This window comes from Puma concolor, chromosome C1 (assembly GCF_028749965.1).
Source record: "Puma concolor isolate L17-30 chromosome C1, mPumCon1.1.hap2, whole genome shotgun sequence".
Taxonomy (NCBI): domain Eukaryota; kingdom Metazoa; phylum Chordata; class Mammalia; order Carnivora; family Felidae; genus Puma; species Puma concolor.
The window spans coordinates 44681938-44705998 of record NC_141674.1 but is presented as its reverse complement, the minus strand read 5'-3'; the positions used below and the strand labels follow the sequence as shown (position 1 = coordinate 44705998).

General features: G+C 41.5%; 1 protein-coding gene across 4 annotated transcripts in view; it reads left to right on the top strand.

Annotated features, from left to right (window-relative positions):
* The window catches only part of USP24 (ubiquitin specific peptidase 24), a 143885-nt gene that overhangs the window by 89266 nt on the left and 30558 nt on the right, over positions 1–24061 (top strand). For all 4 annotated transcript variants that reach the window (XM_086717077.1, XM_086717078.1, XM_086717076.1 and 1 more), the window contains 18 exons: positions 234–304; positions 963–1123; positions 4436–4497; positions 6951–7142; positions 8127–8244; positions 10444–10588; positions 12693–12812; positions 14066–14191; positions 15693–15791; positions 16684–16766; positions 18127–18268; positions 18494–18613; positions 18937–19157; positions 19573–19697; positions 20999–21140; positions 21810–21960; positions 23182–23277; positions 23932–24035. In XM_086717077.1, coding sequence (XP_086573203.1) covers positions 234–304; positions 963–1123; positions 4436–4497; positions 6951–7142; positions 8127–8244; positions 10444–10588; positions 12693–12812; positions 14066–14191; positions 15693–15791; positions 16684–16766; positions 18127–18268; positions 18494–18613; positions 18937–19157; positions 19573–19697; positions 20999–21140; positions 21810–21960; positions 23182–23277; positions 23932–24035 — 2278 coding nt within the window. The remainder of the gene's footprint in view (positions 1–233; positions 305–962; positions 1124–4435; positions 4498–6950; positions 7143–8126; positions 8245–10443; positions 10589–12692; positions 12813–14065; positions 14192–15692; positions 15792–16683; positions 16767–18126; positions 18269–18493; positions 18614–18936; positions 19158–19572; positions 19698–20998; positions 21141–21809; positions 21961–23181; positions 23278–23931; positions 24036–24061) is intronic.

The window sequence follows — 24061 nt, the reverse complement described above, 5'->3', positions numbered from 1 at the left end:
TTATAACCATTATGTACGAGACACCGTGCTGAAATGCGCAGGTACAGAGATGACCAAGAGTCTCTCGAGGGGAAACTCAGACGTGTGGAGGCAGTTATGGGCAGTACTGAATTCGATTCCATGTAGAAGAAGAGACGAAATTCTTCTGTAGTTAAGCATAAATTTTTCAGAATTTTGAAAATGCATTTGCTGACTTGTTTCCCACCCCCGATTCTCCTTATTCTTATCGTTAGCATCTTTCTATAACTTGCCCTGTGTTGCCGATTTTATCATTGATATTCTGCTTGGATCACCAAGTGCTGAGGTAAGAATTTTGACCATACTAAAAAATCCCCTTGGTCCTGCTCTGTCGAGGGCCCTTTGGAGACCTGTGACCCTGCGTGGAGTACAGAGGAATGGCATTTAGCCCTCTCAGGAAGTCCTCCGAAGGGGGCGGGGACCACTCTGAGAGCAGAGTAACATTTGGACTCTCTGCCCTCCCTTCTATTCCATATTCAGAAGTTCAGAGACTAGTGCCAGGGTCAGTTGTGGGTGTTTGTAACAAACAAAACGTTACGGCGGCGTTGAGCATCCGCCGCTGGCGTTCAGGGTCAGCGTGTTGGTCACAAGAAAGACCAGCTGCAAGCCGTGAACTTTCACTGGATTTTCTCATTCTGATTTTCTTGTATGGCCTTGAAAATTCACTTGGAAACACTTGAAGAGTTTTCTTATTTTCATTTTTATCAAATTATAAAACTATTGATTGGCGTAGGAGAGAAGAATACTTTGGGAAATCCGTTCTCAGACTGCATTTGTTTTTAATCAGCCCTAGGGTATTTAATGTCAACTTTACCATTAGTGATTAAACCGTTCACACCCTTATAGTATCCTTCAGGTCATGGACTTTGGAGGAAAATCCTTTTGTAAGCAGTGTCTAAGTGTCGGTTGGTGTATGTCCTTTGCCACTCACGATGTAATTTCAGATTCGCCGTGCTGCCTGTGATCAACTATACACTCTTAGTCAGACAGATACTTCAGCTCATCCAGATGTCCAGAAGCCAAACCAGTTTCTCCTAGGTGTGATTCTCACAGCCCAGCTACCTCTCTGGTCCCCAACTAGTATAATGAGAGGAGTCAATCAGAGGTATGTAATCAAGATGAAAAAGCTCACGTCATGCAGAAAGAGAATCATGATTTGCATGCTGCCCCCTGCTGAGGTCCACAGTGCATTACTCAGATGACAAAAGAATTTCTCCTTTCCTCTTGTACCCTTTGTGCCCCGAGAGAGGGTATTATTTCCATTCTTATTATCCCCATTCAGGACAGGAGAGTCAGAAGAAACAATACCAGGCCTTCTTCCCCTTGAATTACTTCCCATTCTCACCTCCACCCCAGCTGGTCCACCACCCTCAAGAGAAAGAGGAGCTTTCTTTCTGAAAGCTGGTTGGCGAGAGGCTGAAATTATTGGAGCCCGATCGCTGTTTGAAGGTCCGACTCCTCACGTCCTTGCATGCATCCCTCTCTCAGAGCAGCGTACTTCCTGACTCCATGTCCAGATATAGCTGAGGCATCCTTCTGGCTTTCTTCCCTGGTTTTACATGAGCCTGGGCACGGAGGGAATCTGCGGTCCAGGCTGATAGAGCAGCTCGAGTAAGTCTGTTCTTCCTGCCCCACTGTCCCTCAGTGGGCCAGCCCGCATGCAAGGCTGCCCCGGGCTAGGCCCAGGATGGGAGGTGAGGGCATCCCATGCTGACCTCCACTTTCTCCAACTTAGCTTCACCAGAGAACCCTTGCCGTGGGGCTCATGAGGTGCCACTGAGATTTGTGAAATCAGTGTCCACTTGCTTTGTGTATCTGCTTTACAAATTAGAGCCCTGGAAGGGAAGGAATGTTAGAGCTACTCCAAACCCCTAAGTGTGGCTCAGGATCCAGACCCCTAAATTTGGATCCAAACTCGGTCTTTGGAAGCATACAGTTCAGTAGCATTAAGTATATTCTCATTATTATGGCAATCATCTCCACCAGCCGCTTCTAGAACTTTTTCATCATCCTAAACTAAAACCTTCCGCCCATTAAGGAAGCCGTTGAAGGAAAGACTAATAAACTTGACTCCATAGAAACTAAAATACTCTGTGTGGGAAACTAATACCATAAATCCAAAAGTCAGTTGACCGACTGGCTGTATAGATTTGTAACATGACAGACAAGAAGCTAATTTTCATAATGTATATAAAAAGCTGTTAGAAATCACTAAACAAATGACCCAACAGCCAAATTGAAAAATGGGCAAAAGACACGAAGAGACGGTTCCAAAACAAATATAGGTGGGTTGTTTTGTGTTTTTTTGTTTTTCGATTTGCTAGATTTTTTTCTTTTTACTGCAGCAAAACATACATACAATTGATCATTTTACTGATTTTTAAGTCTGTAATTCAGTGACGTTAAGTACATACACATTGTTGCGCAGCTGTCCCCGCTGTCTGTTCCCAGAACTTTCTCATCATCCCAAACTGAAACTCTGTATCCATAAAACAGTAACTCCCGCTCATTCCCCCTCCATCCATTCTCCTGTTTCCGAGGTTCCTCCATGTCATAGCGTGTGTTAGTTAGGGTTTCATTTCTAATTAACACTGAAAAATATTTCCTTTATCTGTTCTTTCTTTTGTTGCCTGTGCTTTTGGCACTGCATCCAAGAAATGATCACCAAATCCACTGTCACAAAGTTTTCCCTCTGTGTTTTCTTCTGAGGTTTTTAGTTTTCACTCTTATGCTTACTTGTTCGATCTATTCGAGCTAAATTCTGTGTGTAACATAAGGTGCCCGCCTTCATTCTTTTCCATGTGGGTAGTCCAGTTGTCACGGCACCTTTCTCCCATTGAATGGTTTTGACAACTGATGAAAAATCATTCGACTGCTGGCTTGCTGACTGATTGATTGGCTCTTCGTTTCTCTTCCATTGACCTGTGTGTATCTCCGTGCCAGTATCACATGGCTTCATTGCTGTAGCATTGTCGAATTCTTCCACCGTTGTTTGTCCTCTTCACCGTGCGAGCCTTTCGCTTCCTTTGCTAAGTGGATGCCTAAGTACTTTACTCTTATTGTTGCTTTTGTAAATGGAATTGTTTCCTTTTTCATATTCTCCATTGTTGCGTATGGAAGCAGACCTGATTTTCGTGTCACGATTTTGTCTCTTGCTGCATTTACTGATGAACTCTAAATCTTTCTGTGTGGACTCTGGGGTTTTCCACATATAGGATCACGTCATCCACAAACCGAGAATTGTACCTCTGCATAAGCCATTTTTTAAGAAGTGAGCTATTGCACCTGTGCTTTTTGTAAGACTCAGATTATTTAATAGAACTTAAATTTAAGAGTTTGATTTGATATTAAATTTCTCAAAACTCAGGAAAGAAAGAAAGCGTTGGATGAGGTTTTAACATACCTTCTCAAAGAATCTCTTGGATGTAGAGCATTTAACTTCACCTAAAATTGAATCTTTAGTTGTATGTTTTTATAATTTGAAATGGTGTTTCACAACTTACTGTAATGGCCGTGTTTGATACATGTTTTCCTTAACAGTGATGACGGCAATAGCTCTTTCTGTGGTCTATGTGCCGCGCAGCAGGCCAGGTTCATTGCATATAGTCATCCTGTAATGCTCACAATGGACAAATGAGTTTGACAGTCTTATTGTCTCTTTAATCATCGTATTTCTCGGTTCATTATCTTTTCTCATCATTAGTGCATTCTTGAGCCTTTTGTGTGTGTGTGTGTGTGTGTGTGTGTGTGTGTGTGTGTGTGTGTGTGTGTGCATGTTTATTTCCAACGCTCTAACAAGCATTTTAGAAATTAGAAACCAGACACATTGTCCCTAGACACCCAACTGTAAGTGGTGGAGCCAGGATTCGAACCAAGGTCGCCTGACTTTAAAACTTGTGCTCTTTCCTGAGATAATGACAGAGAAGCTTCACTGACCACCCTGGATAAAAGAATTTACCTTCTGTTTTTTCTCTTACTGCACTCTGTTTGCCTTCTTAATATCACCTTTTGACATATGTATTTTCTAATGTGTTGACTGTCTTTTTTGTTCTTTGTCAGCTCTTCTAAAACAGTTGCAAGCATATAGTGGTGCCTAGTCAGTGTCGGTTGCTATTTGAATGAATGAGTGTAATCTGTGCATTATGTGTGCAGTCAGCCTGTATATCATCACAAAATGTGAGACTTAGTAATACTGTTTCCCCTCTTTACACTGTAATTTCTATAGTGTATCTGTATCAGCAAAGTCACGAATGTATTTCTTGCTAAGATATGGAAGTTGAATTCATGTAAAAGCGGTTATTTCATGCTTAGGAAAATTCCCTTGTTCAGCTGTTTTATGAGCCTTTTCTTACAAGGGAGATGCTTTTTATTTCAAAATCTGACATTTTTTAATACTTGAAATCTTATCTTTTTTTAGACTACTATCTCAGTGTATGGAGTATTTTGATCTAAGGTGCCAATTATTAGATGATCTGACAAGTAAGTAAATGTCTAACTTTGATTCATGTAGGGGGAGGGGAGAGGGAAGAGTAGAAAAGAGAGCCAAATGGACATTTCTGAATCTGACTGAGTGTATCTTAGATAAAAATGAGATTATAATCACTGTTCGAAGTTGAGTTTTATTTTCTTGAAAATAGCATGCAAACCCATATACCAGTTCTCTGTTCTCCAATTATATATGTAACCATTAATGTGTTGAGAAGATTTGTTGGTTTTAAAAATTGTCAAAGACACGTGTTTTAATTATGCTGATATGGGGCGGGGGGTGGTGGTGCGGAAGAGGGGAAAGTGGGTGATGGGCCTTGAGGAGGGCACTTTTTGGGATGAGCACTGGGTGTTGCACGTAAGCGATGAACCACGGGAACCTACCCTGGAAACCAAGGGCACTCTTTACGCGCTGTATGTTAGCCAATTGGACAATAAATTATATTTAAAAAAGAAAAAAGAATGACTGGAAAACATGTTGATACTGAATAAAATTACTTTCTTCTTTGAAGAAAAAAATAGTAATAATTACACTGATACAGAACTATTAGGAAGAATCTTTTCTCTCTAGCATAGTGAATTCTGACCATTTTAAAGGCTGATCATTGAAGGAAGGAGAGAATCTCTGTTGAGGTATATTGATAATAATAGAAATGAGTGATAGAAGCCAGTTAATTATTTTGTGTCAGGTGATTGAAGTATTGTTAGAAATTTTAGTGTTAGAGCATTTGGATTTTGATTGTACTTTTATATAACATGAATGTATGTCGGGATGCTCTGTGTAAATTTTAGTTGTTTAAATCAAGAGTCTGTTAGTTTATTTTCCACTCTTTACATAAAAGATTTGCCTCATCTTACAGAAAATAAGTAAAGTAAAAATCGGGCCGAACAAAAGTACTGATTGGAAACATTAACTGGAAAAGAATGTCAGCACCGGGCGGTTACAAGAAATACCTTGCACGTATGCTGGCTGTCAACCTCCACAGTCAGAATTTGCTTGTGAGGTTTGCTGGGGGACAGAGGTGAAAAAGGAAGAAAACCGAGTGGTTTCTCAAAAGAAACAGATCTTTTTGCCAGCACTTAAATCTGAGAGACACTTGGTGCAGAGGTCTTCGTGTAATGCACACGTGAAGACGTAGTCATTAGTAAGCCTCAGGAAATGTCTCCAAGGCAGATGCCTTCATCAGTTTCCCGAAAGTGTCTCTTGAAAGTGGGAGACACGGTGCTCTGAGCAGGACAGTGAAAAGGTTGTGTTGGAGCCTGAGATAATGTAGTCTGAGTGGATGTCTCGATGCGGGGGTCAGACCTGTTGTATCTGTCATCCAGAGAAGTGAACGGGTGACATGTCCATCTAACAGTCCAGCTGAATGCCACATTCTTCTGCCAGGCCACTGGCAAGGTTTGCTCTCTGGTTTGGACTCGGAGAGGGTGGGTGTTCTGCTTTGCTTCTCGAGGACTGGAATCGTGAGTTGGCTGTATACATGATACATACAACTTCAGAAGGCATGAGCAAGCTATTAACATAGGCCTTCCCTGTGGTCATCGAGTGACTAATGAGGGATCCAGCATCCCTTATCGGGATGTTGAGGGCAGAGTGGGAATATGTCTGGAAACAAGCGATGTTTGCCATTTGGGGAGTATTTTGTATATGCCAGTTCCTGTACTAGGCACTTCATACCTAGCACCCTGAGTGTAGGTGTTAGCCTCATTTTGTAAATAAGTGGATTCAGATGCAGTGCCGGTTCCGCTCTGACCCTGAAGTATTCCTTTTCACCTGATGCTGTGGGGCCCTACCGCTTGTGGCTGCAGTGCAGTGGGAGGAGAGCACGGTCCGTCTTCTTCTCCTTCCCAGTCCCATCTTCCAGTATGGAACCTTGCTTTAATCCTTGCTTACAAGAAAGTAAGGTAACTTACTACAGTAGAGCAGGGTGGTTCTCGGGGTTTGGGGCACTATTTGGATACCTGAGCTCTGCTGCTGTGCTGCGGACCTCTGTCTCCTTTGCGGGACCCCCTTGGCCTAGGTGATGCGGTGGGAGCCTTGGCTGTCTTCGTACCCTCCATCCCTGCCTTCTCTAGAAGGGTGTGCTCCCAGGGGGCACCTGCTGACACCGCCTGGACCAGGAGCTTCTTTGGAGCAAGATTAGCCCCTTCGTCTTCCATCCTCGGCGTATGGCCCACTGACCCACGCAGAGGGGCCCTCAATACATGTGTGGCTTAGGACTGAGAGAGTGGGGGGGAAGGAGTGAGTGTGCGGAGCCGTCACGTTCCTCTGAGGCAGCAGATGCAGCCCACTGTTGATTAGTGACAGCTTTCTCAGATCGCCAGAATGGAAGGGTGGGACTTGACTTCGCCTGCTTTAATTCAGGATTTGGACTCCATGAAGGGAAATCCTTTTTTCTTTTCTTTGAAATGGATTTTTTTTTTTTTTTTTTTTTTTTCCTTCTTAGCCTCAGAAATGGAGCAGTTAAGAATCAGCCCGGCTACCATGCTCGAAGATGAGATCACGTGGCTGGATAACTTTGAGCCTAATCGCACGGCTGAATGTGAGACCAGTGAAGCAGACAACATCTTATTGGCAGGACACCTACGGCTCATTAAGACCCTTCTTTCACTGTGCGGGGCAGAGAAGGAAATGCTTGGTAATTATTGCTTCCTCTTTACCACGCGGCAGAACACCTCCCTTCTCAGTCCTTGCCGTAGCAGTGTTTGTAATTAGGAGAATAGGATAAGTGCTCAGTGCTCTGTAGAAAATTGACCCTTCAGGTAGTATGAGATTGTCTGGAATTTTAGTGGCTAACAGACTTCAGGCGTATTCTACCTGTGTCATTAAACCATATGAAGAAGCTGATAGCGTTCAAAACGGTTGGTCCACATAACTTAATACCAAGTAAAACTTACAGTTCACAATAGGGTTTTCTCTTCTTGCTGTTACGTACCTCATAAAATATTATCTATTATAGATCTTACCTCTTTTAAGGGTAATTCTCATCTGGGAGGCAGCCCCCAGCCACTACCCCCTGCCTCGTGGGGTACATATGAATGTCCTGGGGTACATGTATAATTTGTCAGGGCATATTCGGTATTAGAAGGTACATTCAGAAAACAAGTCAAAACATTAATTACCACTTTTATCACATGAACTAAGCTCTATAAAAATCTTCTTGGCTACTGGGGATACATAGAAAAGAGTGATTCTACACCAGGCTAAGAAGGGTACATCACTTTACCTAAGGAAGGCAGGATTTTAAAAGTTTCAGAAACCCTCCTGTGGACTCCCCTATGCCCAAAGTAAGAATGAAGTGTTCACTCGGACCGTTCTGCCCCGTGTTCTTGGCATTTGTGTTTCCAAAGTGAAAGCGTGACTTCTTTCACTCCATTGTCAGCTCATAAAGGAAGGTACCCTCACTTGTCTTTGTTCCCTGTCCCCTGACCCTTCCACCCATCCCCACCCCTCTGCCCCACAGACCTTTGCCATGTGTTATAAGTGCTCAAAAAATAAGCATCAAATTAAATTGAATGCCCTGCCATTGGGTGCCTTTGCTGCTCTGATATGAAAGTACAAAAACAGAGTCTTTGAATTAAAATGTGTTCATCCTCAACATGAATATTATGCTCTATTCCAGGTTCATCACTCATTAAACCATTGTTAGATGACTTCCTTTTCCGAGCTTCTAGAATTATTTTAAATAGTCATTCTCCAGCTGGCAGTGCCGCCATCAGTCAACAGGACTTTCATCCAAAGTATGGAAAATGCACGTTGTGTTCAGTTTTGGTAAAAATTCTAATTCGAAACTTTAGTCCAAAAAGCTTTTCTTAACTTGGAGTTTGTTTCCATCTTGTGAGTGTGTGTAGTTATAAGATATTATCCACCCTATGAAGAAATGCATGTAAAGGGGCTCAGGATAAGCCTGCCTGGCACACAGTGAGTGCTGGGCAAGGATGCTGGTGCCATTATTACCATCAAATAAGAAGAGTAAGTAGTAAATAATGTGCTTAATTTGGTCGGTAGCAAATTCCAAGACAAACCGAGATCAGAAGAATTAAATCCAAAGTTAGAGTAAATAGGCTCTGAATCTTGAGTTTCTTCTAGGAAGAAAGCATAGGTGCTTTTAGTGCATGAACCTTGTGGTTTGCTGGGTATTGCCTGTGTCCTGACGATTAAAACTGCTAGTGACTTATTGTGGTAATTTTAGAATCAAATACTGTATTAGTTTTTATGGGTAGAAATTTGAAAGATCTTTCTGGAATGTTGACCCTACTTGGGTGCTCCTGGAGCTATAGGAGGAGGCTGCCCCATGCTGCCATCTTCCTTGCTCTGAATCCAGCTTACTCCATTCTTACGAAAACCAGACTTAACTGAATAATCCTGAAGAAACTGGGGATTTGGTATTTAACCAGTGAAAAACACTCCCGTATAATTTCAGTGGTTGTTGAAACGAGCAAGGCACAAGAAGCAACATTTCATGGAATCTCAAGCGATATCTTTTCGTGTATGAGTATTTCTCTATGTAGCTTTCCTTACTAGCAAAATCTGTTTCAGGCAGTCAGCCTTCATTAGAACTCTTGGGGTGTCTCTCGGCTTTGGCTCCCATCTCACCCCTGCCCCAGTCTTGTTCTGGAAGATCCGGCACTGGCTCCGTGGGGAGTCTTTTATTAAAGTAGTAGAAATACGTGAGTATCTCCGTTTTCAGTGAACGGGGAAAATAAATCTTTAGCAGTTTTATTGAAATTTTTATTCGTGAACCCTCCTTGTATTTATTAAAAGTAATACCTCCATCAGCAAGGAGTTGGGTTTTTTAATCATACACAGTGCCTTAATTAGAAAAGGCAGTGTTTTGTTTCATCCCTCCCAGTGCATTGAGTGAGGCTCACTTATCACAGTGACTCCAGCTGTTTCCCGTCTGAACCCTAATGCCAGAAAGAGCTTTAAAATACACAATATTTTCACAAGTGACATTTATTCTTATTAACACTAACAAAGGAATTTTGTAATGCTTAGCCTGTGTGTACGGTTCCTCCTATTCGTTCTTTACCTGTCCTTTGCAAACCAAAAGTCCAAGTAAGAGGCAAAGGACAGGGCCAGCTGCTGGCCATTGTCCTCAGGGCCTGGCCCATTGCTGATCTAAGAGCCCCACAGCCCCTCGTGAACACATCTCCCACACTGCACCCCATACATGTTTCTCTCAGAGGTTCGATGTCCTCTTTTCTGTGTATCCTTCCTAACCTGTGATCTCCTCAGTAATGTAAGGTTGGCCTAGGTGACAGTGAGAAATTACTGTCCATCCCCAAAGTGATTTCTTCTAAACGTGAACAATTATCAGAAGCCTTTGGTTTCCTGCAGACTGCCTGCTAGTTACCTTTTATTGTCATTTGAAACAAATTAATTTGGCAAACCACGTATTTCTGTCTCCGTTTTCTCGGCAAGATGAAGTTGATTAGTGTCCTCAAAGAATTTTTTATCACCAGACACATATAAAAAACATTTACGGGTATCTCTTCTGATCCACATAGCTTTCTTTTCCTGCCATTTAGATATTTGAATTTCAGGACAATGTCTACAAAAAGCTTCCTTTGCTACCTACTTTGAGAGAGAGTTATTCTCATGTTTTCCTTGGTAAAAGTTTCAGACTCTTTATCCTCCATTTTTGCTGATCCAAACCTTAGATAAAAATACTCTAGACTCCTAAGTGAGACATTTCACTACTTTATTAGGCCAAGAAGATATGTAGCTCTTAACCATAACCATTCCTCCTGTATTCATGGCCTCTTCCTTTAAGTAAACACGTCCCGCTGGATTCCTAGAGCTCTGCCATCAGACCTGATTAACTCAGTTTGAGGAATTGCGGCTCTGATACTTTCATTTCAAATGTTGATTTAGTTTAATGACCAACTCAAGTGGATTATTCACTGTTGGAACTGACTTGCATCTTTTGTTTGTAGGTGTAGTACAGTGAATAGCCGACTGGCAGCCTATGAAGTCCTTGTGATGCTGGCTGATAGTTCCCCGGCAAATCTTCAAATTATCACGAAAGAACTGCTTTCCATGCATCATCAGCCTGACCCTGCTCTCACCAAGGAGTTTGATGTAAGTTTCCTAGACCTTGATACACTTGAATTTTGTTTAGGATGCTCAATCAAACGTATAACTTTGAAGCCTGTGTCTGCATTACCCTAATCCCAAAGAAAGTCAGTAGTATTCTTTTGCTTATCATGTTCCCATACTCTAATCAAGCATAATCTACTAAATTACTTCATACCATGGTAATACTGTATTACTCAATGATACCCTTTTTACTAATTAAAGAGAAGACATTTTTAAGTCACTTGATAATTACTCTCGGTAAGAAGTAGCATTGCAGCCTATGTTTTGAGTAACTGCGCGTGGTACAGGGCCAGGCCACGGAGATACATTCTCGAACATTGGCTCTGTCACAGTGCAGTCTACATTCATTTAAATTCAGCTAAGGTTTTTGGAGTTTAGAATGCACTAATAGGTGTGTTGGGCTTTTGGAGCTCAAAAATGCAGACAGGATTCCAGCCCTCTAGAAAGTCGGTGTCGAGTGGAAGAGACAGACTCGACCCGCAGGCAGATAATTTCAATATAATGTGATCGGTTGTAAGATCCGGGTCATGTCCTGAAGGCTCTCCTCGCCGAGGGGCACTCTACCACCAGATGGCGGCGTCTTAGAAGGCGTCTTAGAAAGGATGAAGCTGGAAAGAGAACTCCCAAAGCTTCACAAGCTGGTGGGAAGGTGATTCCACAATGAGAAGGACGTGGGCGGAGCTGTGGAGCCAAGCAGCGGCTTAGTATCCATTGGGAACTAGAGGAGGGGAGCAGCAGACCAGGAGCCGGAGGACGCTTTGAGAGCCGCTTTTGTGTTCTCCACGGACCTTGTGGAGCCAGGCCTACCCTTTTGGACAGCTGAGCTGAGTCGTGTGCGGCATACAGGTTAGGCAGGAAAGGAAGGTGTTCTAGACAGAGAAAATAGCACTTGCACAATGAAATGCGAGCATGTAAATTGGAAACTGTTTTCGTATCAAAACATTTAGTTTATAAAACGTGTGCTTTAGTTGTACATAGTTTATTTGACAGATTTAAATGGAAATTTTATTTTTTTCATAAGTCAGGGATTATGTCAGCATAAGGAAGAAAACATTTTTCTCACGTAAATACTTATTTTTTAGCACTGTCGTGAACGAGTTTTTCTTATCTTGCAACTTTTTAAAAATCTGTGCTTTGGACTCCACAAATACATTACCGTATTGATTAGATCTTAGAAATCACCCTGCTCTACGTGTATGTCAAATGTAAGTGGAAAATATATTTAGCAATTCCTTGAGGTCTAAAAGACCTGCAGGGTTTTGTGGGTTAGTTATAATGCAGGTACTTAATATATATGCAGAATGGGTGATTCTGGGCATGGCATTAGAACCAAGATTCTGCTTAAGTGGCATTTCAAGGTGTGTCGTATCCATTTCTACTTTGAGAAGTGCCGTGTTCAACTTTATCCAGGAAGACTTTTCTAGATTATTTCTAGCCAGAAAAGCATTGTAATGGGATCTGTGTTAGGACAAAGCATCTTTAAGTGAAATGCTAGCGTATTTACCTGTTCCTTTAACTGTATGCTGATTAGCAGTGGTTCCACAGAAGAAGCTTACTTCCTTAAAAAGGAAGGGAGGGAATATGAGGCTTCCTTGACCATCCAGATTGGTCAGGAATCTACAGAGTAAACACTGCATAGAACCCTATTCCATTTGTGCAGAGTGCTACCTCAGTTTTGTAAGTAGATCTGTTTACTTGCTTGATGTCTCTGTAATCGAGCGGGCTGTGAGCCCCTCAAGACATAATCCCTGGCACGGTGCTGGCACCCAGTAGGTTCTTAATAAATGTTTGTTGAGTGGTAATCAAGTGACAGAATGCGTGACTACTAGATGGGCAAACAAACAAACATGACGTGTTAGGTACTTTATGAATGGAAAAGGAGCATTGAGGTATTAGTATTATTTAGCATCTGCGGAGGTACTTCCAGAACATAGGTTTTGTTAGCGTGACTCCTAAGCCACTGGATGGATAAATCTGTGGGTATATCTCTTTTCCCTTTCAGACATCTCAGATAACCATGGTGAAAATGGACTGGTGACAGATACACTAATTCTCTCTCTACTGTTCCTACTCCTCTCTCTTCTAGTATCTTCCCCCTGTGGATAGCAGGTCCAGCTCAGGGTTTGTGGGGCTGAGGAATGGCGGTGCTACGTGTTACATGAATGCAGTCTTCCAGCAACTGTATATGCAGCCTGGTCTGCCTGAGGTGATTGCTTTCTTCTTTCCTGTTTGGTATGACAGATAAAGCGTGCAGTGGCAGAAAATGGTCCCATATTCATATATTGCAACATATAGGGGTCAGGAGCACTGACACCACCATGCAGTCAAAAATATAATTTATATATTGCATTTTGAGTTTACTAAAAATCTAGACATCACTAGGGATTCTTTAGTCACTTCTGAAATCTGTGCGCATCTGAACACATTGTTTACAGTCACATGTTTGGGGGTTTTTTAAATTTTTTTTTTTAATGTTTATGTATTTTTGAGAGAGCATGAGCAGGGGAGGGGTAGAAAGAGGGGCGGAGACACAGAATCCAAAGCAGGCTCCAGGCTCTGAGCTGTCAGCCCAGAGCCCGACGCGGGGCTCAAACCCCCAAGCTGTGAGATCATGACCTGAGCTGCAGTCAGACGCTCAACTGAGCCACCCAGGTGCCCCCACAGTCACATGTTTTTATAAATCTGCTGAGGGAATATGCTGCCTGTTTGACAGCTAGACTTGACCAAATGGGATTTTTGAACTAAGTTACTGTCAAATTCTGTTCTGTAACATTACTAATATTTTTAGTATTTTAGAAAAATTTAGGGTCTGTCATCAGTGTTTTATAAGAGTTCAGTTGACTCTTGAACAACATATAGGGGTCAGGAGCGCTGACCACCCCCCTCATGCAGTCAAAAATCCACACGTAACTTTTGACTCCCCGCTGATATTAACCACTAATATTCTACTGTTGACTGGACAGTTAACACAGATTTTTGTACATTACATGTATATATGCGTAATATAGTGCAATATGTATTACATATTCTTACAGTAGAGTAAGCCAGAGAAGAGAAAATATATTTATAATACTGTACTGTACTTATCACAAAAAAATCCATGTGTAAGTGGGCCCACACAGTTCAAACCCACGCTCAAGGGTCAACGTATAGTAGACGCTTGTGATATCGCAGTCAGTAGTGTTGAGAATATCTCCGTGTATCATGGCACGTTTAACCTCTCATAGAGATAACCGGTATTCCTCATTCTAGCTTTTCGTAATCAAACAGGCTCAAAGAAATGATTTGTTCATGTTTCCACCAGCTAGGAAGTATGGAGGCTAAACATACTGAGAGTTGTAGCCACGCTCAGACATACGTAGCGCTGTGAAAGCAAGGTGGGAAGTACCTGTGCATATGTCCGTGTTTCCTGTGGAGCAGTGAACTACTTCTAGCTTAATGCATTGCGTTTCTTTCCAGTCGTTACTTTCAGTAGATGATGACACAGACAATCCAGACGACAGCGTATTCTACCAGGTGCAGTCTCTCTTTGGGCATTTGATGGAAAGCAAGCTGCAGTATTATGTGCCTGAGAACTTCTGGAAGGTATTTCACTCAGTCACTTTAGATAGTTAGATCTAGTGATAATTGTTTCTGTCTTTATCAACTCCAGACTAATCCCGTTGCCAAGAACCTATAGAAGAATGGGCTGTACCATTCTTCTTAAGATCGATATTTGATTTCAGATGATTAGAATATTAAGAAAAGTCATTTATAATTTCTAGGGATTTGCTAATCTTAACAATTTTGAATGTTTCTCATGATTCTTATTCTGATTCTTTGGATATTTGTTTAAATTAATGTTCTAAATATTTTTTTATTCTTTTTTGTTTAGCGTAAATTTTAGTTAGTGAACGTACAACGCAATATTGGTTTCAGGCATAGAATTCAGTGGTTTATCTCTTACATTCAACACCCAGTGCTCATCCCAGCAAGTGTCCTCCTTAGTACTCATCACCCATCCAGCCCATCCCCCGCCCACCTCCCTCCATCAATGCTCAGTTTGTTCTCTATCTTTAAGAGTCTCATATGGTTTGTTTCCCTCTCTCCTCTCCCCACCCCCTTCCCATATGTTTATCTGTTTTGTTTCTTAAATTTTATTTATTTGTTTGTTTATTTTCTGAGAGAGAGAAAAAGGGAGCAGCATGAGCAGGGGAGGGGCAGAGAGAGAGAGAATCTTAAGTAGGCTCCATTTTCCACGCAGAACCGATTCGGGGCCCTGTCTCACAAACTGTGAGATCCTGACCTGAGCCAAAATCAAGAGTCAGATGCTTAACTGACTGAGCCACCCGGGCGGCCCTCTTAAATTTTACCTAAGAGTGAAATCATACGCTACTTGTCTTTCTCTGATTGACTTATTTTGCTTAGCATGGTACATTCTAGCTTCATCCACGTCATTGCAGATGACAAGATTTCATTCTTTTTGATGGCTGTATAAATGTATACACACACACACACACACACACACACTTATCCATGCATCAGTCACTGTGCTCTTTTGGGCTCTTGCCATAGTTTGGCTATTGTTAATATTGCTGCTGTGAACATTGGGGTGCATGTGCCCCTTTGAATCTGTATTTTTATATCATTTGGGCAAATACCTAGTAGTGCAATTCCTGGGTCATAGGGTAGTTCTATTTTTAATTTTTTGAGCAACCTCCATACTGTTCTCCAGAGTAGCTGCACCAGTTTAAATTCCCACCAGCAGTGCAAGAGGTAAAGAACATTACTTTTTAACATTGCTCTACTCTGTTTCACAGGAGGAGTACCTTGTATTTTCCCCTGTAGTTTGGAAAGTTCTAAGACAGAAACTGTTCTGTGGCCTCAGGTCCCAGCCGGTATGGTTTCCCAGACTTGTTTCGGTTAAACAGAAGCCAGGGAAAAGCATAGATAACCAAGCTCATCTCACTTCAGGACAAGTGTCTAATGTCCTATTAGTGAACTTGGTTTTTAGAAGCATTTGAGTGCTCTTTCACATCCGTGTTCTAATGTATTCAGAGATTGCTGCTTTTCCTTTAGCAATATATTTAATTCTTGTCTTGCACAGATTTTCAAGATGTGGAACAAAGAACTTTATGTGAGAGAGCAGCAGGATGCATATGAATTCTTCACTAGTCTTATTGATCAGATGGACGAATATCTCAAGGTAGAGAACATCTCACTTTCCCTCAAACTGTAGTACGAGAACAGAGTTGCAGGATTTGGGATGGCTGTGAAACCTACAGATCAGAAAGTGGTCATCTGGAACACCCCACCTGTAATTCATTTCCTCTGGGTTTGAACATCAAAACAGACACAGATCACTGAATGATGGACTTCTCTTCTTAATTCCTCCAACACTTGATGGAGAAGTATGTCATTCTTAATCTGTACTCCACAGTAACCATTTGTGTCCACGTGCTCTTCCAGAGGTTGCCTGACCTCAGGAGTGCTGCCCTCGCCAGTGACCTGACATCCCTGTGTGTAGCAGCCCAACTCAGCCAGAGGGGCCAGATTAAAAAGTTATTTGTGGTGATGTTTGAGCCCAAAGCTTCCTGCCCCCACCCAGCATAACGTGTGACAAACTTCCTAAGTGGTGCTGCCTTCTAGTTATAGGGCGTCCTCCATCACTGCCATTAGCTGTCCCTCTTCTCCTTAGTAGGCACAAGTCAGGATGTCCTTTTTCAAATAACTTAGGAATTGATAGCATTTTATCCACAAGGAAGAAAAGATTGTGAAGAGTTGCTACTAACTTGGTTGTTGCGGCGTGGGGAGAAGAGTTTGGAATCGTCACGGAAATGACAAGCTTTTCTTGTCACCAGCTGTGACTGGCCCCTCTCCTCTTCCTTTGCCGGCTGTTCAGGCTCTTCTAATAGCCAGTGGGGCCAATGGGTTATAAGCCTCCTATTCATTCCCAACTTAAACTACCATCATGCCTCTTTTTATTTTAGCTGTTAAGTTGAAATCTGTGCTTTAGCTTAGGTCTAAATAAAATTCTATCTAAGTGACCTAGAAATTCTAGGGGCATCAGCTAAAATTCTAACTTTTGATTCCAACAGAAAATGGGGAGAGACCAGATTTTTAAGAATACTTTCCAGGGCATCTATTCTGATCAGAAGATCTGTAAAGACTGTCCTCACAGGTTAGTGAAGTTACCACGGACGTCAAAAAATGTCATCATTGTTTTTATTTTTTTTCTCTTAACAGGTAGCATGTTATTCATTAATTTTCCCCGTATTTCACTTGGCTAAAATGACAATATATGAAAATCTCAGCTGTTAATCTTTTTAATGATTATGTATTTTGAGGGAGGGAGGGAGGGAGGGAGGGAGGGAGAGAGAGAGAGAGAGAGAGAGAGAGAGAGAGAGAGAGAGAGAACCGGGGAGGAGCAGAAAGAGAGGAAGAGAGAATCCCAAGCAGGTTCTGTGCTGTCAGTACCGACCCCGATGTGGGGGCTCTAACTCATGAACCAGGAGATCATGACCTGAACTGAAATTAAGAGTCAGACACTTAACCGACTGAGCCACCCAGGCGCCCCAGCTAGTATCTTTTTTAATAGTATTTTTATTCCATAAGCTACTGTAACAATTTATTGATATATTTTTATTCAGCCAAGTTCTATAATATTCAGGCTCGTGAGCATCGCCATGCTTAGTATTAAGTAAATCATGATGCAAGCAGATTTCCTACTCATGTATTTAAGGCAAAGCTTTAAGAATGCTTTAAGTTTCATTTGTAAGTATGTGGATTTCCATAGGAAGTCACAAATCCTCAGACAGGAAAATACGTATTCTCAGGGTTATCCTGATCCAGAAATCAAATTTGGAAGCAATATTTTTATAGTAGAAAAAGGATTCAATATTAAGGTAAAAACATGGAAATTGCTAATTGGCTACAGTCGTAATGTACGTGATCGTTGTCCTTTCTATTTTTATTTTTTAGTTTTTTAACAGTATTTTTTTTTAAGTTTCTTGTGAAAGAGAGACGAAGAGAGTGTATGTGTGAGTGGGAGAGGGACAGAGAGAATCCCAAGGAGTCTCCACGCTGCCAGTACAGAGCCTGATGGGGGCTCGATCCCACAAACCATGAGATCATGACCTGAGCTGAAGTCGAGTCAGACACTTAACCGACTGAGCCGCCCAGGCGCCCCAGTCGTCGTCCTTTTTAAATAGTGCTTCTAGTGTGTTGTGAATCTTGCATTTGTTGACAGACTTGCAGATCTGTTTCCGTGGACCTATGAAGGTTTATTGAGTTAAGTTTCTTTGGTTTCCATTTCTAAAATTTCTTCGTTGAAATTCCTAATTGTTAAGTGATTTTGAATTGCCAAAAACTGGTATTTGTATTTGGCAGTGTACCTTTAAAAGGATGAGGAATGGCACGTGTTAATTTCACTGATCATGAATGTAGACCTGTGTTCAGTCTCTGCTACTGTGGTAGTGTCAAGATGTTAAATTATTTAAATTCCATGGTTGATTATGTTTTTTCTGTGATTTGCTAATCAGATATGAGCGTGAGGAAGCTTTCATGGCCCTCAATCTTGGAGTTACTTCTTGTCAGAGCTTGGAAATTTCTTTGGACCAGTTTGTTAGAGGAGAAGTTCTAGAAGGAAGTAATGCATATTACTGCGAAAAGTGTAAAGAAAAGGTATTACACTTGCCTTTTTTGAAAAACAAGATCAATGTGTTACTCATTTAGTTTGTCTTTATGTTTTATGTAGGAACGGTATTAAGCTCCAATTGTTGCTTCCATTAAATTGTGTCTTTCCCTGTTTTCAAATGGGCGGGAAAAGCCTGTGAAAATCTGTGACCTTTGTATGACTTTGCTGTTTTCTTTCCTCCATGGAGGTAATTGGGTTTTGCTTTTCTTTAGAGAATAACTGTGAAAAGGACCTGCATTAAGTCTTTACCTAGTGTCTTGGTAATTCACCTAATGAGATTTGGATTTGACTGGGAGAGTGGACGCTCCATTAAATATGACGAACAGATAAGGGTAACTTATTTTTTTTTTCCCTGAAATGTCTTACAACCGTTACCTCACTTTCTTTTCCGCTGTTTACTTTTTATATTTTTAACTTTCATCCCCACTGTGAAAGGCTATGGTCTCAGCATTCTGAGGGATACACAGCCCCTTGTCTTAAGCACCTGCTGCCCACGGACAGGCAGATCCGTAAACAACCCTCCTATCTGGTGATAGAGGGGAGGTAATCCTAGCTAGAACTAGGAAAACATCCCTCTTTTTTGAATCTGACTTAATTGGGTATTGCCGTGGATGTTACTCATCAACACTAATGTTGTCCTTTTGCTTTTAAATAGTTTCCCTGGATGCTAAACATGGAGCCCTACACAGTTTCAGGAATGGCTCGCCAGGATTCGTCTTCTGAAGTTGGTGAAAACGGGCGAAGTATGGACCAGGGAGGTGGAGGATCCCCACGAAAAAAAGTTGCCCTCACTGAAAACTATGAACTTGTCGGTGTCATTGTCCACAGTGGGCAGGCACATGCGGGTCACTACTATTCCTTCATTAAGGACCGACGGTAGGGGTCTCACGCGGTCCCTCCCCCTGCCTTCCAGTAGTCCTGCCTCCACACCCGCTTCCTGTCTCTCTCCTCCACTCCCCCTGCCCTCCTCTATCCCTCCTCCACTCCCCCTGCCCTCCTGTGTCTCTCCTCTGCTCTCCCTGCCCTACTTTATCATCCATGCTTATGAGTGTAGCGCAAAGAAGCTTTTGCATTGCTCTTTGGTCATATTTCATATTGGATTTTTAAAACTTAGTATAACAGTTTTTACCTCTTTGGTTTGAAAAGTTGTTTTAGAAATTTAAGGGTTGTCCATTTGAAAATACCCAAATAGAGTCATCTGCTCTATTTGTAGACAATACACAGAGATAAAGGCTGGGGAGGGGGATGTTGGGTTTCCATCTTATAACATTTGTTTCCCTGTGGGCTTCAGGGGGTGTGGAAAAGGAAAATGGTACAAGTTTAATGACACAGTCATAGAAGAATTTGACCTAAATGATGAGACCCTGGAGTACGAATGCTTTGGAGGAGAATATAGACCAAAAGTTTATGATCAAAGTAAGTATTTACAAGTGGATGTTTCACATTAGTTTGTTTGTTTTTTAACTTACGGTTTTCTATCAAATTGGAAGCAGTATTCTTTACATAAAAATGTAATTTTATTCTTTTTACATACCACTTTTCAGGCTGTATAGATCCACAAACTCATAGATAGGCAGAGTGGAAATGTTTAAGCTGCTTACAGAATGTTTTTTAAAATAATTCCTTGCAGGTGAATTAGACAGGTGATGGAGGAAGAGGAAGAAACGAATATCAGAGAGAAACTAACGAACACAGAATTTCAGCCTTAAAAATTGTTTCAGAGGAAGTAGTTGTCTGCTAAACTTCTCACATTTCCTTTTTACTTTCAGAGAGGCACGATGAATTAGACAAGACCCCTCGAATGCCTGTTTTTGAAACCGTATTTATTATGTAGCGTGGCAGTCCTTCTCTCCACAGCCACTGCCCCCCCAGAAGAAAAACTATGAGGAAAAGGACATCACAGAATCCAATCAGAATTTGCCATGGGCGGGGGGGGGTGGGTGGGGGACATTTTGTAGAGATCTTAGCATTTCTGAAACCTGATTTTGCAATATTTTAGGGGCATTTAAAATTTTCTACCTGTATTTGGGTCAGAAGGAAATAAGAGAAACAGGTGAAGGAAGTAAGAGGTACAGACTTCTAATTAGAATATAAGTAAGTCACAAGGATGGAAAGTAAGCCTAGGAAATCGAGTCAATAATATCGTCATAAAGCTGTATGGCAACAGATGGTGATATATTTATCTTGGTGAGCATTTCGTAGCGTGTATAATTGTCAAAACACTGTGTTGGCTACCTACAACTAACATGTCAACTATGCTTCAATTAAGAATTAAAATGAAAAATTTCTGTGTCAGATTTTGATGCCGTGCCATGGTAGTCCTGTGTCTAATAATAGTAACCTTTAATGGTTAAATCCAGTACAGTTGCCAAAACTTACCTGGATTTGGTTGTTCTATGCAAAAATGGCTAAGTGAGGCACTTATAATCCCGTCCTGTGCCACAGAACTTCTTTTTAAGTGTTCCTTGCCTTTTGTTTAAATCTAGACTCGCCTAGGAATGTTTATCTTCTTTACCGCATCTTTGTACAGCTTCCTTACGGGTCTTCTGTGTCACCTTCCAAGCAGTATGGTACAAGGACACACACTTTAGTTACACTTTGCATTTAAGTTTTGTAAACATTTGCTGGATTTATGAGCCTTTCTTTTAGATTGTCAAGACAAGAAACCTTCTTTATTCTATTTACAAAGGCTTCTTCCTTCATGTCTTGTTATAAAGCAAACCCGTATACAGATGTTCGCCGAAGATACTGGAATGCCTATATGCTCTTCTACCAAAGGGTCTCTGATCAAAACTCCCCAGTATTACCAAAGAAGAGTCGAGTCAGTGTGGTACGGCAGGAAGCTGAGGATCTCTCTCTGTGAGTTTCTCTTTCACATAGTTTGCTGTGTGATTTCAGTAGGTGGTCATTGTAATCTTGAGTATAGTGTTTAGGATTTACAGGTAACTTGTTAAACAAACTAGAGAGAAATTCTAAAAAGAAAGTGAGTAAATCTCATTACCCCTTTTCTTATGGCCACCTTTTTATTATTTCCTTGGCAGAAGTTATTTCGTATTTAGAACATGCACGTAGGGGCACCTGGGTGGATCAGTCAGCTGAGTGTCCACCTCTGCCTCAGGTCATGATCTCACGGTTCATGAGTTCGAGCCCTGCATCAGGCTCTCTGCTGACAGCACAGAGCCTATTTCAGATCCTCTGTCCCCCTCTCTCTCCGCTTTCAAAAATAAACAAACATTCAAAATATTTAAAAAAAAAAAATGCATGTAAACTATTTCGTTCTAGAATCGAGATTTTTTTCCAATCTCAGCATTTATCGAATACACTTTATAGTCAAAGTGTGGCACTTTGCCAGCACTGTGGGTTTTTTTTTAAGGTCGTCTTGTTTACAAATTTGCGTTTAAATATATTGGATCGGTAAAGTACGCAGTTTATTGTTAAGCCTCGTACCCTGTGTACGTGTGTCAGGTTGTGGTAAGTGCTAAAACGGCAGCCACTTTACACCACCCGGTTTTCTGATTCTGTCCTTAGGTCAGCGCCGTCCTCACCGGAAATTTCACCTCAGTCCTCCCCTCGGCCCCATAGGCCTAACAATGACCGGCTCTCTATTCTAACCAAGCTGGTTAAGAAAGGTGAGAAGAAAGGGCTATTTGTGGAGAAAATGCCTGCTCGAATATACCAGGTAAGACCCATGTAAGAAATTCTAAGGGAGAAAAATCACATAAAAGTCCAAATCTGCCCCGTAGGTCCGGAAGTACTCCTGCCGGCCTCCTTGTGGACTTGGTTGGACCTTGCGTGCCTCCTCCGACCCACCTCATCTCACGAGTCTTTTATAACAGGTCACAGAGGTGTCCACAGACTCAAGGAGGCCGGCACTGTCACTGGCCTGCTATGTGGCTGGGGGTTGCCACGGATACACAAGTGGGAGGGAGTGGCCGGTAGAGACAAACGCTGCTGAAACTAACTTACCGTCTGGAGAGGAAAATAAGTTAGGGTTCAATATCTTTGGGTAAAACTAGTATGACAGTGATAACCACCAATTATTGAATATCTGCTCTGTGCCACGTGCTTTAAACAAATCCTTAATTCTTAAAAACTCTTGTGAAGTAGTAGGTTTTATTCCCATTTTTCAGATGGAAAAACTGAGGTCAGAAATGTGAGGCACCTGGGTGGCTCACTCAGTTGAGCGTCTGACTCTTGATTTCAGCTCAGGTCATGATCTCACAGCTCGTGAGATTGAACCCCATGTCGGGCTCTGCGCTGACAGCACGGAGCCTGCTTGGGATTCTCTCTCTTCCTCTTTCTCTGTCCCTGTCCTGGCTCACGCGCATGTGCTCTCTCACACTCGCTCACTCTCTGTCTCTCTCTCAAAATAAACTTTAAAAACAGAAAGGAGAAATGACCTACCAGTTCACAGAACCAGGATTTAAATTCGGAACTGTCCAACTACCCAGTCCAGGCTTTATACATAAGTAATCCAAAGCTGAGTTAGCCAGAACCAGAGAATTTAAGAAAATTGTGGAGTGTTTCATGAGGAGAGAAAGATTTGAGCCATCTGATACAAGGAAAACGTGAATTTGGTTGTGCTTGGGAGAGCTCTGTTTGTCCCTTCCAACCCAAAATAACTGGTTTGACTTCACTTGTCCCTCATATGGTGGTTTTCCTAAATTTCCCAGAAGTATTTGGTTTGATGAAGAAGTATTCACCTTCTTACAGCTTCTTATATTTAAAGGAAGATTTTCCTCTCTCCCTTTTTAAAATTTCAAAGCTCTAGAGAAGGGTTTTTGTGAACCTTTTCTAACTTAATGTAAAACCCTTTCTACCTAATGTGTCATTAAAAATCTTCCACGTGCTGAATATTTTGCCCTGTTTCTTAAAAATAATTACTGATTTTCTTTTGTAGATGGTGAGAGATGAAAACCTCAAGTTTATGAAGAATAGAGATGTATACAGTAGTGATTATTTCAGTTTTGTTTTGTCTTTAGCGTCACTGAATGCTGTAAGTACTAGTTGGCTTGTTAGTAAAGGACTAAGAAAGCAGAGTGAAATCTGTCAGCTCAAGCGTTCAGTGACAGCCCTCGGTTGTTAGCATTCAGATTGGATGCCCAGAACATTCCCGCAAATGATGTCACTTACTGGGTGATATTAAAATACTGGCAGCGCTCAGAACATATAATGCGGATTGTGAATGGGTGCGGGTGTCCACATACTGGCTTTTTAAAGCGCTTTTTAATTTTATGAAGAATATCAGAGAATAGCCATGAGGCGAGGTCAGTGAATATTGGGCTTGGTGGAGATTAATTTGTCCCAATTTGTCATCAGACATCTTCAGACTCCAGACGAACTTCCAAGTACTTCTTTTTCTTGAGTACCATGGTTATGATTTGCCAATAAGGGAGAAACTTTCTTAGTCTGTTGACAGTGTTTAACATCCTGTGGTCTAAAGGCTCTATTTTGAGAGGGCTTCATAAAAAAATGAAGAGGATGTCTTTTCTTAACCTTTTTAAAAATTTAAATGGAACGTTTTTTCTATAATAAGCTGGCTAGATTTTTCTTATTAGCGTTTAACTTTATTATAAGTCATTCAGTTCATAACATGTAATAATCTATAAAACACCTTTGAAAAATGCTGTGTTTTTTCACTCTCTCTCAGACTAAATTAAAGCATCCATATTATCCTTGCATGGCAAAGGTGAGCTTACAGCTTGCAATTCAGTTCCTTTTTCAAACTTATCTACGGACAAAGAAAAAACTCAGGTAAGAAATGATATATTTTGATAGTC